We start from the raw sequence: 15,650 nt of genomic DNA, 5'->3' as shown, positions 1-15,650 counted from the left end.
AGTCATTTGACAAATCTCGTGTAATACACGGGTTCAAAAGCTAGTTAAACAATACAAACTTAGTGCAAAACAACACGTTTTGTTTCACTTTCACATTTAGGCTGTCACATTTCAAACAAATCCTGATCTCCACAAAACCATCTACCCCACCAAATTCCACTTTCACCCCTTTAACAACGGTCAACACTCCCCACACACCCCTACAAAACCCACCAACATCACCACACCTTTTCTCTCGTTAGCCCCAATCCATGAAACTTCAAATCCTTCTCGTACTTCTTATTTTCCCGGTCGCCGTAGTACACCCCATCGGTGTCAACTACGGCACCGTAGCCGACAACCTCCCGTCCCACACCGAAGTGGCCCACTTCCTCCAAACCCACACCACCATCACCCAAGTCAAAATCTTCGACGTCAATCCCGACATCATCTCCGCCTTCGCCAACACCTCCATCCAACTCACCGTCACCGTCCCTAACGGCGACATCCCATACCTAACCAACCCACGTAACGCCATCCGATGGGTCAACACCCACATCAAACCACACCACCCACACACCAGGTTCCACTACATCTGCGTCGGCACCGAGGTCCTCCACTGGGGCCCACAGAACCTCGTCGACAACCTCGTACCCGCCATGAAGGTGCTCCACGCGGCCTTGGTCAAGTCTGGGATTACTGATGTTAAGGTTTCCAGCCCACACTCGCTTGGGATATTGTTGGAGTCTAACCCGCCGAGTAACGCTTCGTTTAGACCCGGGTGGGATGTGGGTAATCTTGCACCGATGTTGCAGTTCTTGAGGAAGACCAAAGCCGGGTTTATGGTGAACCCGTATACGTATTTCGGGTATTCGCCCAAGTATGCTGATTTTTGCTTGTTTAAGCCTAACGCTGGGTTGTTTGATAAAGCTACCGGAAAAAGGTAATTATTTTTGTTGGGCTTATTTCTTTATCAAGATTATTATAATATAATATTACTTTCCTCTTTTACAATATTTTCAGATCTCACAGCTGTATGTATTTACTTTTTTTTTTAAATATGTTTTTGGAAATATTATTTTATTTTTATTTCCTTATAGTTTGAAAAAAAGATTATTAATTTTTATTTTTTTTACGTATTTCAGAAAGTTGGTATTTTTTTTTTTACTTTTTTGAAACGTTTATTAATTTTCACTTCAGAAAGGTTTAGACATTTTTTTTTTAATTTTAGAAAGGTTTGTTAATGTTTGCCGTCAACAAAAAAAAGGTAAAGGTTTATTATGTTTTTTTTATATTCTAGAAAAAATATCATCTTTTAAATTTGTACTAAAACGTGTAAAAAGTTAAGAGTTAAGTGCCATTTTAGTACATGGTTTGGTCAACTACGCAACTTTAGTACATATTCTTTATTTTGTACAAATGACTACCTCAGTTTCAAAAAACTTGATGTTTAGTACTTTTTTCTAACCCCGTCTGTTTTTTCCGTTAAATCAAAACTTTGTTTTTAGTCGGATTGGGTTTGCTATCCAGAAGGGGGTTGCGGCGCAGCTTGTTGCCCGCTTACCTGCCACTTCATTGTAAATCGTTTGGATGTTTCTATGAAATATAAAAGGAACTTACATTAAAAAAAAATCAGGGATAATTTGGTAACTTCGTTATTTTCATTGTTTTTTTCTTTTATTTTAAACGCTTATATCTTGTAAACCCTAAATCCACAAATAGTAACATCAAAATCCAAATCCTAAATCCCCAAACCCTTTCTCTATATCATCATTGGGTTTTAGTTTTTACGATATTTGGGGATTTAGGATTTGGGTTTTGATGTTATGATTTGGGGATTTAGGGTTTACAAGATATAAAAGTTTAAAAGAAAAGAAAAAAACAAAGAAAATAATGAAGTTACCAAATAATTTCTGATTTAACTGAAAAAATAGATGGAGTTAGAAAAAAAAGTACTAAAAATGCAAGTTTTTTGAAACTGGGGTAGCCATTTGCACAAAATAAAGAATAGGTATTAAAATTGCGTAGTTGACCGAACCACAGGTACTAAAATAGCACTTAACTCAAAAGTTAAAAATTAGTTCTAGTTTTTTTACAAATTAAAAGTTAGTTCTAGTTTTTTACAAATTAAAAGTTAGTTCTATTTTTTTACAAATTAAAATTTGTAAACTTTTTTAAAAGTTCATTCCTCCAAAAGTTTGTAGTTTTTTAACATCTTTTTAACAGTTTATTAGTTTTTATTTTGATATTTTGGTAAGTTTATAGTAAATTTTTTGTAGTTCTTAGAAAATTATATTTTAGAACAGTTTAATAGTTTTTATTTTGATGTGGATGTTAATTTATAACATTTATTTATTTTTTATGTTTTAGAACGGTTAAAATTGATGGATATGTGTTGTTAATGAATAATAAACAATAGGTACACCAACCAGTTCGACCAACTACTGGACGCGGTTCACGTGTCAATGAAAAAACTGGGTTACCCGGATGTAGAAATTATTGTAGCCGAGACAGGTTGGCCGTCAGGTGGGGACCCACAAAACACACACGCCAATCCCGTGAATGCGGCTGCGTACAACGGCGGGTTGTTGAAAAAAGTGGCTTCCGGTGTAGGAACGCCATTGATGCCCGGAAGGAAGTTCGAGACATACATATTTTCATTGTTTAATGAGAATCTGAAAGGACCGTCGTTGGATGAGAAGAACTTTGGGCTCTTCAGGCCGGATTTTACTCCGGTATATGATATTGGGATATTAAGAGGACCACAGGTAAATTATTAGTTACTATTTTTTTTACCAACGGTTATTGGTAATTAACTAGCTTACCTAATTACGTGGCGGATAGATGCTTGATTGGCCGAAAGTTAATAATGTGTTTGATGAATTTTGACATATCTAACCTTTTCTTTTGACTTTTATTAGTCAAAATATTCAATGGCATTAATTATTACTATTATTATTATAAGAAAATTGGGTTTTATAATAATTTAAGTTACGAGTTGTTAGTATAATAAATTCGTAACAATGTGATCAATAAACTTCTAATTTTTAACTTTTTGGCAATGGCAATCCTAATATGGCGGAAAGAAATTTCGGGTGTACATGAGTTTTAGTTTTTGTCGTATAGAATTCACAATATTCTGATTTAGACAGAAATCAGTCACTCATTATCGCGGGCGAACATGGTTGATTTTGTTCGTGTGAGTAGGATTGCTTTTGTCTAAGAAACTAAAGCTTATGCGTCTATTGTTCATAATAATATTACTAATGCTGCTAAAATGAAACTAATATAGATTATTATGGAGTGGGTGACAGTTTAGATTATTTAAATCCTGTGTGCTTTATTATTATTATTTTTGCTTATTGTTATTTTATTAGTTTAATTACCACTTTTTGCCAACGGCACGGCACCAACGTAACAACGTTACCAAATGACCCTACTAACTACATGTGACGCCAGGTCACAATCCAATGATTCTGTCATGTTTTTATTCATAAATTATTAAAATGTGTTTAACTAACACTTTTATAAAAATATTAGCTTGAGTGATGGTAACGCCCCATTATTCTAATATTCACTTTTCTGGTAAACCAGGCTCCTTCTCTGCCACCAATGCTAGCTCCCACTTATGCACCGGAACCTTCCTTCCGCCCTCCCACCACCACCGGTCGCCATGCTTCCTCTCCAAGCTCCGCCAGCTCTATTGACGCTTTTGCCCTCAAGTCTACTGCCATTATTATTTTTGTTATGATTTTGTTTTCATATATTTAGAGAGGGATTGACATTAAAAGTTTAATAAGTTTCAAGTTATAATAATAATATGTGCATGGTGATTTTCATGTAATCTGTTTACCTTTTTAATTCTTGTATGATAGCATGTACCTTGTGCATAAACTGTTGTATCTGTTGGTAAATGTTGCGCGCTTTGTTTTTGATACAGAAAGAGCCCACTGGCACACCATCAACGCCAGCAGCACCGTCTAAGGGAAAGAAGTGGTGTGTGCCTAAACCAAATGTCTCTACCGCTGCACTCCAGTCCAACATAGACTATGTATGCAGCCATGGTACTGATTGCAAGCCCATTCAGGCCGGTGGGGCCTGCTTCGAGCCAAATAATGTGCAGGCTCATGCAGCATATGTTATGAACTCTTTCTATCAGGCCAATGGCCGTAACGACTTCAATTGTGATTTTGCTAAATCTGGAGTCATCGTCTTCAGTGATCCAAGTAAGTTGTTTTTATCTTCCATTAATTGTCATTTGGTTTATAATGGTTTATAAAGTAAATGAATCCGGACATGTAAGCCCAGATCGAGCTCTGGTGCTCTCTGCTCGTTTAACTTAAAAGAGCTCTAGTTCTACATGATTCGAGTTTTATTTTTTACAACTCGAGTTTTGTTTAAGTTATACATAAATTTTATTACGTAATTATATATTTACCATATAAATAAAAAATATGTATTTATAGAAATATGTTTATTTAGGTTCATGAGCCTAGTCGTTTCTGCACACTTAAAAGCTCTTATTATTGAGCTCTACTTTAAGACTCGACCTCATTTAAGCTCAGCTCGGTGGGCCTATCCAAAATTGTTTTTTTGAAAGGCCGTATCATGTTTAACTAACCGGGTTCTGATTTAATTTGTCAGGTAAGGGGTCATGTAAGTATCTTTCTTAAGCTCGGGTGAACAGAACAAGGCGGCTAGTGTTGACCGAAGCACAGTGCATGCAGTTTTGTTGAGATTGATTATTCTTTTGTTGTAACATCTAATGTATTGATCGAGCTTATGATGCCTGAAGTTCGCTGGTATTATCTTTATTTAGTAGTTATCATGCTTCCGCTTTAGGTCAGCATGTTGTTCTCATTGTGTTTGGCAATCTTAAAAGTGCTTAAAATATAAATTTTAGTTGTGAGAGACTCGACTTTATAACATAACTAGTATATTGGCCCACCGCAACGTGGTGGGGTTGTGAAACCGTAATAGAAGAAACTAATAATGTCCACATGTAACCACGAAATTGGTCGTTGATCTATTGCTGAAAAGGGAACTTTTATGCTGTGGTGTTCTAGATTTTTATTTTTGTTTAATAGCCATTTGGATCACTAATTGGTCAATGACCAATCCAATTATCTCCACTCCACCATCGAGAGGAAACTCCATATTACTTGTACATGTGGGACTCAAACCTAGATCTCCCATGTTTAACTTGTAGTTACGACGGAATGCAATGGAAATCTGGAATATATAATTTCTTTTTAAAGGTATATATATTTACACAAATGATCTTATGGAAATTGGGTATCGTTGAGAACATCGAGCTCATGGGAAGAAGAATAAATGGTCAGTTGATGGTATAGGAAAGAGAGAAAAGTAGCGGTGAACACATATTATGCATAAGGTGTAAGTGGTGATGCATAAATAAGGTCACCAAGTATATAAATCTGTATATGTATATAATTACGGGTGAAACAATGCAAAGCATAATGGAACAATTCCGTTTTCTGGATGCTCAACTATTCCACTTAAAATCAAAAAAAGAAAACAAGCGAAGTGAAACACAAAATAGAATTTCTAGCATCCTATACTTCTAATGAGTTATTTTGATACGATCAAATATAGAAAATAATATTAAAAAAACTTCTAAACTACTCTTCAAATAAGTGAAACAACATATACAAGTATCATTATTCATTTGTAAAGTACAATACTCTTTATGTGCTCAACTTTCATATAAGTTTCATACTTACTTTCTATATCTAAATGCACTTTTATTCTGAAGAACGTAAAACAAAGAGAAAGGGTGTAGGTATATAAATGTATATATTTTCTATTCCTAGTGTGCCAATAACTAGAAGGAAGAAGAGAGCAAAGCGTTGCTCAATAGTTGATTTTGAGTTGGTTTAGAATTAGTGAGATAGCATTGAAGACCGTTTGTGTATATCGCGGTGGTTTTTGCGAGTTTTGGTTGGTGGAGGGACGGGTCAAATGACCCAAATGGGCATGAAACCCTGCTCGTAGTACACCTCAAACAACGCCGTTGTTTGTAAATTTAGCATTTTAGCCAAAAATGGCGATTGAAAAATTGATGCCTTATGATTTTGAGAACCTATGCAAGTGTTGTAGGTCTGTGAGGCGAAGTTGTCAGGTTTTTGACGTCTGACAAGAAAAGACTATATACAGAGGGATTGGTCATCTTTGGAGGGATTACTTTTCTCCACATTCGATGTACATTGAAAGTAAAGTGGGCACCCCTATGCGGGTACTATACCATTCACGTACGGGTACATCGCCGCAACCCTCTAGGGTATGCTTGAAAAATGATGAATCGTGTAGTTGCACCTGTCGAGAACTAGCTTTGAAAGATATATCTTATGAGCTAGTGGAGTCAAGATTATGAAGATTTACAATTTGCTTTAATTAGCTTTAAAAGGTTTATTTTATAAAGCTTCACTTATATTCAAGCTTCGGCCTGGTAATCACCGATATCAGCCACTTAATCAAACATCGTCATCTTCCGTTGTGTGATCAAGATTTATGAATGAAATCAACAGAGCATCAAGTAATTCAAAAACCATATAAAAAACAAAGAATCAAAGAACGTACAATACATCAATAGTAGTCTTGTCACATTGAAACAATTTCACAAATCATATATTTGTAGATTGAAATATAATAATAAAAATATAAGCAAGCAGCAAACGCCATCCCAATTGCAGAACAAATCAGAAGCACTTTCTATGCACGATCGACGGACCAGACTCATCATACTCTGCCTTGGCTATCCACATCTGCACTCAAACCATAATTATTAAATATACAATCATCAAGAAACATTTTTCACTAAAGTTGCTATTATATGTACACCACAGCACACTGTCACATTAGACAACTTCAGTCATGTCATACGGACGGTATAAGCATCTTCCACTATATCATACAGGTAGCATAAAATTATTCAGACTCATATAAAAACTTATTTTTATTTATACGGGCCCAATACATTTTCCCATATCATACTGCATGATATGGGAAAAATGTTACACAGGCCCGTTATGACCTATCAGTAGTATGTGGATGGCGTGCCAGTAGTGTTTCTTTAGCCAAAACATTAAAGAAAACAAACCTGCTGGAAGGTGCTGAGTGAAGCAAGGATAGAGCCACCAATCCAGACACTATACTTCCTCTCAGGTGGGGCGACGACCTTAATCTTCATGCTACTCGGGGCCAAAGCGGTTATCTCTTTACTCATCCTGTCAGCAATGCCAGGGAACATAGTTGTACCACCACTAAGCACAATGTTTCCATACAGATCCTTCCTAATATCCACGTCACACTTCATGATAGAGTTATAAGTAGTCTCATGAATACCCGCAGCTTCCATCCCGATCATTGATGGCTGGAACAGAACTTCTGGGCACCTGAACCGCTCTGCCCCGATAGTAATGACCTGCCCGTCGGGCAGCTCATAGCTTTTCTCAACAGCTGAGCTGGTTTTGGAAGTCTCAAGCTCTTGTTCATAGTCCAGGGCGATGTAGGCTAGCTTTTCTTTCATGTCTCGGACAATTTCCCGTTCAGCTGATGTGGTGAAAGAGTAACCACGTTCGGTTAGGATTTTCATCAGGGCGTCGGTAAGGTCACGTCCTGCTAAGTCTAGACGCAGGATGGCGTGTGGGAGTGCGTAACCTTCGTAGATTGGGACCGTGTGGCTCACACCATCTCCCGAGTCCAATACGATACCTACACGGGTTCATAAAATGATAGTAACTGTGAGTAGTAGTATTGTGAAGGTGGTGTGCATAGTGGCAATATAACTGAACTCTAACAGGAATAACTGATGTAACAAACTGAAATAACCAAACTCAATGAATAACTAACGGCTTGGTTTATTATTTTTTCAAAAACCATTTTTCAGTTCGGTTTTACTTAAGAAACCAATTTTAAGTAATTTACAAAAAATTATAACTGGTGTATCCCTTAGGTCCAAATGTGTAATAATTATTAAAAATTTACTAACAAAAAAATTTAGGCCCGAAGCTCCAAAAAAAAAATTCACTATTTTGGGCTCAAATATTTCAAGCCCAAATGGTAAAAGTTGAAAACTGAAAAAACCAAAACAAATGGTTTATCAAAACACAAAAATCGAATTTTCGGTTGTGCTATCACCAATTAATAAGAAATTAATTAATGATGTATCCCAAAATATTTAGGTCCAAATGCATGACGATTGATTAATCAATAAATAAATAAATTTAGGCCCAAAGTTTCAGGCTCAAATTCATTATTTTGGGCCTTTTTTTCTCAGTCCAAAACTTTCAAGCCCAAATGATAAAACCAAAATAATCGAAACTGAACCGGACCCATTGTAAAAGCCGAAACCAAACAGTTTTCTTTCGGTCTGAGTCCAAAACGGGCCCAAACCGACCCATACACACCCCTACTACTACTAACACACCAAGAAATAGACTCAAGTAAATTACTGTTCTAAATTCAGAATTATTATTTTTTATTTTTTATCAGAAGTTGACAAAAACTGATACTTGGTCAACCAAAACACGAATCCAACCCGTTTCAACATATACTAAAATTCCCTTAGTTGTACTAATAAACACTTACCCGTTGTTCGACCACTAGCATACAGGGAAAGAACAGCCTGAATGGCAACATACATAGCAGGCGCGTTAAACGTCTCAAACATAATCTGAGTCATCTTCTCACGATTAGCCTTCGGGTTCAAAGGAGCTTCAGTAAGAAGAACGGGATGTTCTTCAGGAGCAACACGAAGCTCGTTGTAAAAAGTATGATGCCAAATCTTCTCCATGTCATCCCAATTGTTAACAATACCGTGCTCAATCGGGTATTTCAGTGTCAAAATACCTCTTTTGGATTGGGCCTCATCACCAACATATGCATCCTTTTGGCCCATTCCAACCATCACACCAGTGTGTCGGGGACGTCCCACAATACTTGGAAAAACAGCCCGTGGCGCATCATCACCCGCAAATCCAGCCTGTAGATTCACTTCATGGTTATGAACTTGAGAAGTTTGGTAATATAACTTAAAGAGAAGATACAGTGATTATTATTACCTTAACCATTCCAGTTCCATTATCACAAACAAGTGGTTGAATATCCTCGCCGTCTGCCATCGTTAGCTAACTAAAGAACATAACATATTTCAATCAAAACAAGGAATCTTTTTACAAGTATCAAGACACTGGATTGTAAATAGAAGGATGAATATGTGAATCAACTCATAGCATTAATATAATCCATATTAATAGCCTATATATGTTTACACACATCACACATTGATACATACATATGGGTATATAGTAGGGATTATAAAGGGGAGTTCATTTAAAAAACAATAGTATGTTGAAAACCACATAAGGCATGTAATTTTTGCATTATTTAGATAAGTACAGATGTTTATTTATCTCTCCCCACTTTTTCTTTGATTTTATTTCCTCTCGCCTAGATATTCAAAAAAATTATATAAAAAAAGTGCATGTATATATGCATATAAATGTGATCATAATGTATGTGACTATATGCATTTAATTAAAATTCTATCAGTATATGTTCTTTAAAAATAAATCTTAAAAATATTGAAATATAGATGCATGCCGTACACGATTCAACGTTGTTCTAGCAATTGTCAACATATTATTGGTTCTGAAAAGTAAAGAACGCTTGGTTGCATATGAAGAAATATGTAGGCCTTTTGGACGCGGATTCAGTTTAATAAACAAAAGCACAATTAAAAACATAGATTAGTAAAACAAATCGATACATCAATTCCATAACCAAATCAAATGCTACAGGAAAGAAGAAGAAAGGCAATATTCACTCCATAACTAATCTAGGTTATGATCAATCAAGCTGTAAACCTAAAACATATCGTTCAAAGTATGCCAAATGCAGAATCTATCGTGTAATCATTACAAATTCAAAGCAGAAAAACAATTGATTAGGCACGTTACGACATTTACAAGACGAAAAACTGGAATATACATGCATATGTGAAGATGAAATTGAATTGAAAGTGAACGTAAAATCTACCTAGAAAATAAAAAAGAAGAGAATAAGGAATGAAATGTACCTAGCAGAATTGGATTGATGAAGAAAATGAATGAATGAATAATAATAGAATAGAACAGGTGAGTGAAACCTAGAAATATGGGTTCGTGTGAGGGATGAGATGCAATTGCGGAAACAAGTTGTGAGGAATGGTGATTAATTATTGATTAAGTTATGTCACCCCAAATTATATGGAGGGATCCATTATTTATAATATCAACTATGGGTGTTTACGAGTTTCGGTTTTTCGGTTTCAAACTTTTAATCTTATACCTGAAACCCAACCCAATCTTTCATGTCTTTTTTGGGTTCGAGTATTTTTTTATTAGGTTAATCGGGTTTCGGGTATCTAAGAAAAAACAAAGGAAAATAAAAAACGTAAAGGAAAAATATAATACGGAACCTAAAATAACATATTCTTCTTTACTCGTTACATAAATAATCAAATAACAATAATAATAATAATAATAATAATAATAATAATAATAATAATAATAATAATAATAATAATGCCATATTTTTAAACAAATAGTTTATTTGGGTTTACCTGAAACCTAGAAACCAGACCCAAGAACCAATTTGAATTATTTCGGTTTGGGTTCGGGTTGGCCGTTTCTCAGGTTCGGGTTTTTCGGATCTTGTTAATTTGTGTTCAGGCTGTGGTTTTCTCGGATCAAGTTTCGGGTAAAAGTGACATCCCTAAATTATCAACCGCATTAGATGTTAATCGTTTGGATCACTTTCATCTCCAACTTTTTAGAAATTTTATAAAAGTTATGAAAATAAAATAAATGGGTCTGGCTGGCCGGCATCTTATCTGTTCGGATGTACAAACATGCTTAGCTGAATAGATTGGGTCCGTTTTATTTTAAATGATAAACTCGTTTAGCTGTTTACTTTTTATAAATGTGATTTTATTTAATAAGTTAATTGGCCGGTTAATTGTCACAATTTATATAAAAGAGAATTGGCATATTCATTTTAGTTAAGTGTGGTTGTTTTATGCACATTTGTCTTTTTTGTTATAATTGATCGTATTTGCATCGGTCTTTCAATACATGTGTCATGTTTTATTCACGTGTTTGTCACACATTTCGGATTCATAGCAGTTTCAACCGGTCAATTCACAAACACGGTCTAGTTAGTACCTCTAGGTTGAACATGTTGTCTTGTCTCAAAACTGATGGTTGGAACAAAAATATTGGAAATTTTCATTGGTTACAACAACTTTTTTAAACTATATGGTTCTCAAAATCTCGGTTCATATGAGAAGCAATGGGGTGGTAGTCTATTGACAAACAAAATTTTAAACAACTTTGTTTTGGAAGTGTAAGTTTTGGTTTCAAGTCCCACAACACAATAAGGATTGAAAAAGAAATCCCCCGTTCAAAAAAAAATTACTTGTGAAAATTGTGTAACAAATGTTTTAAGCCTTTATATAATATATAACTATTTTGAAAGACGAAATCCAAATCAAATACAATAATACAACGATACGATCCTTTGTAGCTTTAATTAAATTCTTCTAAATTAAAATATTCATACTGATTTGGAACTAATAGATACATGTGGTTTTATTTAGGTACAAAAGTGAACAATCTTTTTCATATCATTTTCATAATTGAGGCTTTTGAATTCACATGGATTTTATTTTCTAACTTTGGAGGATAAGGATTTAAATTTGATCATTGTTTTGGACAAAAATCTATTAAGGATCAAGTATCCAAATCTGTTATGTGAGGTTAGGTGCTAACTCGATAACGACAAGTGTATATGCGTAATATTGGTGAACACAAAGATGTGATTACGAGGGAAAAAACCCTTAACCAAGATAGTCTTACTTCGATCAAAACTTATCAAGGTAATCTTTGGTAAAATAACTTCGGTCAAGGATTAATAAGATAATCTTTGGTCGAATTACTTTAGTCAATGATCAACAAGGTAACCTTTGGTCGATGAGTATGTGGTTATCGTGGTCTCTGGCACAAAAAACCCCCGGACGGTGAAAACCATCACCGTCGATTATATTGATAAATAAAAGGTGGTTACAAGTGTTGTGGAGTAAATGATCGAGATTACAAAGTAAGCTAGCATGTAGAGAGAATGCTTGTTTCTGCTCTTAGTGTGTGTGATCATACATGTATTTTTCTACTCGATCATAGCTCGTTTAAATAAGATAAAATCAATAACAATATTTCCTAATTATCTGGAAGTCTTCCACCTAGCCGCTCCACGACCTTTGACCATGTGTCAATAGCCATCCAGTAGCGAGATAAGCGGTAGACCAGGTCTAGATGCCGTTGTTGTTATTTAAACATCAATCTTCAGGTGAATTCGTCCATAATCAGCTATATTGAATAAGGATCCTAGATCCATACTTCAGCTAGAGAGTACTCCGTGAGGATAATTGGTACAAGTACGTCTTAAAGTTGCTACACCTGTCTAACACATCACCATACTAAACGCAATCATTAGTAAACAAGTAATACCGAGAATCGTCGATCCTTTATATCCTGATACATATTTCAAGGATAAACTATCTATAAGACAGTGAAGGATAAAGGATCCTCAGTATAAAATTCATAGCCAAACAATCATATATATGCATTGAAACTTTGAAAGAAGAAAATATAATTTTAAAAAGTAAAGTAGAAGTGTTTAGTTAAAACGTCACATATTGTCACGTAAGTAGTGAGATTTTAACTAGCTTATACTTAATTTATGTGTTAGTTTAACCACTATTTAAAATAATATAAACAAATAAACTAAATTAATGTATTTATGTTTGCATATGATTGGTGGGTTTAAAGTGAAAACCACCCACTAAAAAGGGGGCATGCCATTATGTCCTATGGGGATCGCGCTCGAGGGGAAGTGTTGGTGCATAATGTCAGTAGTTCATAGTCTAGTGTCTGTAATCGAGTCTGTAATGTTAATTGTGTTTTGTTTATGTTTAAGCGAAGTTACTGACAAGTTCGCTTATCAGGCGAACTTGTTAGTCAAGCGAAGTTATGGACAACTTCGCCTGAACATGCCAGGCGAAGTTGTCGTGAATATATATGCTAGGTTACGGCTGGTTTGAAGAGATTAGATATAGATCGTGATATCGTGTGTAACGTGTAAACCAGAGAGTTTCTTGTAGTCAGTGATTCATATCACGTGTTTCGGTTATAATATAACGTGTTTGTTTATTCGTATCGTGTGTTTGATCTATTCGTGTCTTCTACGCTCGTAACGACCAACGCAGGGATTCCGCACCTACGTAGATCGAGATATCTTGTGTTGATCCATCCAGGGAACCTACAATTGGTATCAGAGCTTCGGCTCGATTGTGTGGTTCAAGATATTCACGCGGGTGTAGAAATCGTCCCGTTTCGACTATTCGCGGGACGTGTTTTCTGTGTTTTTGTGTCATTCTTACCTCCTACCATCGTATTCAACCCATTACACCGTCAAAAACCTCGAAAAATCCAGATTCCAGATCTGCAGAAACTTCGTGTTCATCAGGCGAAGTTGCCGTCACTGTTCGTAGGGTTTCAGCGAAGATATAAGGTTAAGCGAAGTTATCCACAACTTCGCCTACCTTCTCAAGTTCGCCTAACTCAAGCGAAGTTCTCTACAACTCCGCCTACCTCCTAAGTTCGCTTACCTCAAGCGAAGTTAAGAATCAGCGAAGTTCTTTAGCGAAGTTAAGACTTAAGCGAAGTTATCCGTAACTTCGCCTATAGTACTTTAAAAAAAAAAAAAAAAAAACGTCACTATCGCTTAGAACAATGTCGGTTACCTCAGTTTGATGGACATGTCTTAGGATATGTTTGGTCCTCATTTCTACTTGTAGAATATGAGGATAGCCATTAACCAGACGACTGAAAGTGACCGGGGCGGTTTATGATGAGTTTTCATTCTTTCGCTTAAAATTAGTCGATCATACTTAGTTAGAAGGACACATACTAGTATGTGGTCGGTCCAGCTGATCCATTGGATCTTCGGGATAGCCGTTGACCTGAAGACTTTGATTTGGTCGGGGCGATAGAAGTTAAATTTTTCTTTAAGGGAAATGAAATTATTTTTCGAGTCTACTACTTCGTAAGAAGTTCGTTTGCTATGTTTAACAGAAAATTGATCCAACCTTGGAAAATGATAGATATACTGATTCTGTGTGCTTAACTAGTGAAGTTATTAGGCTTAAAAGGCTTAAGAACAGTCATTGTATGTCATGGTAGCTTTTTATGGTGCGTAAAAGTAGATGTGATACAAACTAAATCTACTCGATTTTATGTGGAAACTCCTTAAGAGTTTTGCATGTCTTCATATATATCTTTCCGAATGATAGGCAGAAAAGCGATTACCCAGTCATACACGAGCCTGTTAGTGTTCTGATTCCCGTGAAGAAAGCGTGTCAAGAGACTGCAGTGATCCAGATTCGGGGCTTGCAGTTGTTCTCTATGTGTTTGTTAAAAAAAAAAAAATTTTAAGTCATTGAGACATTCTTTAAATGTCAATCATGATGTAAGAAAGAGAACGGGAAGCAGAGTCTAAAGATCGAAGAATACTTACAACTTAATCAGACACTACGGGTCGAAGTCAATTCGGGGTGACTTGGGGAAAGCCAAATACGCTTTGAGAATAGATAGGAGGCATCATAATCTCTGAGTTGCTGCCCACTTAAATTTTGAGCTTAATTGAACTTAACTTGTATCACAGAAACGATGAAAACCATCTTAAGTTATTTACCTGCCTACAACCTGTTTCTTTATGTCATAATACAGCTAAACACGGATCCATGTGACAGTCACGTAATTAGTATGATTCCTGTTCGGATCTTTTCTAAAACGTAGTAGTCCCTGTCGAGACTGAAATTTGATCCCTTGTACTTTAATTTTTAAAAGTTTTTCGTACTTAGGTAGTTTTATGATTTTATAACTGGTTACTTGGACTTGATCGTGTCATTTAATTCTTAAAGGGAAGTTTTTAAAACTTAATTGCAAATTGTTCAAATTATAGGGGTTGATTTTGTAAAATTTGATAAATCGGCGAACTTGTGAATAACTTCGCCCGAGGCGAAGTTATCCACAACTTCGCCTGTATAAATCCGCTCCTATATAAAGGAATTTTTAAGGTCAACAGTTTCATAATTTTCAAACCAGCGAACTTATCCGATAAACCAGCGAACTTGTCTTTCGATTTCATCTTTGTTCTTTTTCTCAGTTTCCGTTATCGATTCAAGGTTCGTAGTGTCGTCATAGCTAATAATCTTTGTCATTGTTGTTAATCCTAGGTTGTTTCGACACCCGGTTAGTGACCTCGGACGTTCGATCCTTAAACCCGGTTTCAAACTTGTTTTAACGTGGTCGTTCACACATTCATCGTCTAGATAACCATAATATCATGTTTTCCGGATTCCTTAATCACGAAATCACCAACTGCACGTTGTTTCGTAAACCTAACAGTCGCCGTTTCAGATTCAGGCGAACTTAAGGATTAGGCGAAGTTATCCGCAACTTCGCCTGAGGTTTAACTTCGCCTGAGGCGATGTTGTGGTGAGGCGAAGTTATCATTAACTTCGCCTGGACCTTTTTACGTATTAGTTATTA

The 15,650-nt window shown here is 35.8% G+C and overlaps 2 protein-coding genes across 3 annotated transcripts; one reads left to right on the top strand and one right to left on the bottom strand.

Moving 5' to 3' along the window:
- The first annotated feature begins 241 nt into the window (after positions 1-241).
- On the top strand, positions 242-4,885 carry LOC143589009 (glucan endo-1,3-beta-glucosidase-like). Of its 2 annotated transcripts, XM_077069876.1 has the most exons (4): positions 242-922; positions 2,399-2,747; positions 3,920-4,205; positions 4,624-4,885. In XM_077069876.1, exons 1-4 carry the CDS (start codon positions 252-254, stop codon positions 4,650-4,652), a joined length of 1,335 nt encoding a protein of 444 aa, XP_076925991.1. In that variant the 5' UTR covers positions 242-251; the 3' UTR covers positions 4,653-4,885. The 2 variants fall into 2 exon arrangements, with proteins under 2 accessions (XP_076925991.1, XP_076925992.1); XM_077069877.1 differs by lacking the exons at positions 3,920-4,205; positions 4,624-4,885 and adding an exon at positions 3,574-3,769.
- Positions 4,886-6,461: 1,576 nt separating this feature from the next.
- Positions 6,462-8,971, bottom strand: LOC143589010 (actin-like). The gene is made up of 3 exons (XM_077069878.1): positions 8,590-8,971; positions 7,100-7,713; positions 6,462-6,764 (listed from the first exon to the last, which is right to left on the bottom strand). Exons 1-3 carry the CDS (start codon positions 8,906-8,908, stop codon positions 6,699-6,701), a joined length of 999 nt encoding a protein of 332 aa, XP_076925993.1. The 5' UTR covers positions 8,909-8,971; the 3' UTR covers positions 6,462-6,698.
- Between the last annotated feature and the right edge of the window lie 6,679 nt (positions 8,972-15,650).

Source organism: Bidens hawaiensis, unplaced genomic scaffold (assembly GCF_021521415.1).
Source record: "Bidens hawaiensis isolate Kalapana, Puna unplaced genomic scaffold, B.hawaiensis_p1.1 tig00037153_1, whole genome shotgun sequence".
NCBI classification, from domain to species: domain Eukaryota; kingdom Viridiplantae; phylum Streptophyta; class Magnoliopsida; order Asterales; family Asteraceae; genus Bidens; species Bidens hawaiensis.
This window is presented reverse-complemented; position numbering and strand designations above follow the sequence as displayed.

Bases quoted from the DNA above. Each gene is read 5' to 3' on its own strand.
- LOC143589009 (XM_077069876.1), top strand. From the start codon at position 252: ATGAAACTTCAAATCCTTCTCGTACTTCTTATTTTCCCGGTCGCCGTA. The intron at 2,748-3,919 runs GTAAATTATTAG...TTTTTGATACAG, and splicing joins GGATATTAAGAGGACCACAG to AAAGAGCCCACTGGCACACC. The intron at 4,206-4,623 runs GTAAGTTGTTTT...TTAATTTGTCAG, and splicing joins CATCGTCTTCAGTGATCCAA to GTAAGGGGTCATGTAAGTAT.
- LOC143589010 (XM_077069878.1), bottom strand. From the start codon at position 8,908: ATGGTTGGAATGGGCCAAAAGGATGCATATGTTGGTGATGAGGCCCAA. The intron at 7,714-8,589 runs GTAAGTGTTTAT...GAACCCGTGTAG, and splicing joins TGCTAGTGGTCGAACAACGG to GTATCGTATTGGACTCGGGA. The intron at 6,765-7,099 runs GTTTGTTTTCTT...GTTTGAGTGCAG, and splicing joins CACTCAGCACCTTCCAGCAG to ATGTGGATAGCCAAGGCAGA.